The sequence below is a fragment of the Phalaenopsis equestris genome, unplaced genomic scaffold (assembly GCF_001263595.1).
Source record: "Phalaenopsis equestris unplaced genomic scaffold, ASM126359v1 Scaffold000002, whole genome shotgun sequence".
Classification (NCBI taxonomy): Eukaryota; Viridiplantae; Streptophyta; class Magnoliopsida; order Asparagales; family Orchidaceae; genus Phalaenopsis; species Phalaenopsis equestris.
In genome coordinates, this window is record NW_018164444.1 from 25974114 (window position 1) to 25976041 (window position 1928).

Genomic DNA, 1928 nt, shown 5'->3' on the forward strand with positions numbered 1-1928 from the left:
ATATATATGTGAATATGAAAAAAAGCTTTTTAGACTTTTTTCCATTGTAATTTCTAATTAAATCAATCCAACCACTTTCAATCTAAGGGATGAGTAGTTCCAACATTTGATTTTTGGAAGATTTACGTACCATTTAATTCCTAGTATTTACATATCTAAAACCAAAACTTTAATTTTTGCATACATGCCACCTTACCTTTGAATAAAAAGGAGTATTTCACTTTCTAAATGATAAAATGGTGGTATTTTTGATGTGATGGGAAAGATTTGGGTCGTAAAAATGTAAAAAGAAAGTAAAGTTTAGCTGTTAAATATGTAAATATATAGAAATTGGGTGGTGTGTATGTAATTACCCCTTGATTAATTTTTGGTTGATCCCAGCTCCCTACAAAACCATTTTTTTTAGCTGTTTAATATGGTTTTTTTATAATTTTGAAAAATATATATATATATATTTCGCGTGGCAGATCCATTCTTCGGACATATGCTCATGATGATGTTAGTGCTGGATCATGGTTTATTGGGATGGATGTGAAGCATATCAATGAAGTAAAACTCTGCTGTTCCACATGGTCCACAGGTTCTCCCCTCTCCACTAATAATTTACCCACCCAGTTTGAACTTTCTGCACTGCCTGAGTCCCAGTTTATGTTCTTAGATTATTTATTTGCATTACACCCCTAATTACATTGTTTTTACAAGTTTTTTTTTCATCAGATTTTTCTTCATAAACAGGATCTGTATGTGCAGCTGTGTGAATGGTTTCTGATTTACTGTGAGTTTCACTTGGTCACATCACAGCACTAACAATGGCAGAGCAGTTTCTGTAGCATCTGGAAGGTATTGGCTTTCACTGCTAAATCTTCATTCTCCTTATAGCTTATAGTTTTTTTTTTTTTTTCCTTCCTTTTTTTTTGTGGTATATTTATTTAAGCAGATTAGGTAGAAACACCATCATCAAAATGTCACTAGGATAGCTTTGCCACACCATTCTTCCATGTCCAACTAATGATGTCTTGGAATTATAATAGAAAAATCATTGGTGTTTACTAGTTTTGTAATGCATTAAATTTATTTGTTGTTGTAAGTTGTGTTTATTTTAATGAGATGGAGAAGATGAGCTTTGTTTAATGCTGTGGTTAATTCCGAACTTGGGCTTTAGTCATTTTGGGATAGTTTTTTTGTTTTTCTTTTTCCTTTCTTTTTCCGGTAGGGAGCGTGCTCCGACTCGATAGCACAGGATTCTTTACCTTTGATTTCAATTAGTTTGTTGCGCATTTGAGCACATAATCTGTGATATTTGCAATGGTGGGAAAACGCAGCTTTTGAAAGTAGTTTTTTATTACTTTTTTTCTTTGAAAAAATAAGTTTTCATTGATAGGCCTATAAATGGAAAAAAAAATATTGCATCTGGACAACGGTTGCGATCAATAAGAGGTCCGTTTTTCCCGATCAATAAGAGGTCCGTTTTTCCCCTCGCTCTTTCCGGTGGATCACGGCCGTTGTCCATACGAAGCTTGGTCTGGACTCCAAACGTATAATTTTTTTGTATAAATTAACCAAGTTGAGTTGAGCTCGAACAAACATATGCTTGTTCAAGCTCAACCTCATTGATCTTCGGAGTTCATTTATCAAAATTCAATTTTAATTCGGGTCATATTGGGATTATTAAATTTATTAACTATCGGTTCATTTAACAAAATAAATATGCAAGCCTTAACCCAGTTTTAATTGAGCTTTACACAAACGTTTTATTTTAAAAATAAATGAGTTGTATCAAATTTAAAAATTAAATTTTAAATGGTAATATTCATAAATAAATTCTAATTCAGCTTTCTAATGAATTGTAAATAATATTGCTCTTCAGCATAAATTAATAGAACAATAAGAAACTAAATATTTGTTGTTTATATATATATATATATATA

At 31.5% G+C, this 1928-nt stretch overlaps 1 protein-coding gene across 1 annotated transcript in view; it reads left to right on the forward strand.

The window, feature by feature from the left end:
- LOC110034072 (hydroxyproline O-galactosyltransferase HPGT1) overlaps positions 1-1131 on the forward strand; it is a 26945-nt gene extending 25814 nt beyond the window's left edge. Inside the window, exons 11-12 of the mRNA XM_020738328.1 lie at positions 468-580; positions 736-1131. Of these exons, the coding sequence (XP_020593987.1) occupies positions 468-580; positions 736-758 (136 nt within the window). The 3' untranslated portion in view covers positions 759-1131. The remainder of the gene's footprint in view (positions 1-467; positions 581-735) is intronic.
- The last annotated feature ends 797 nt before the right edge of the window (positions 1132-1928 follow it).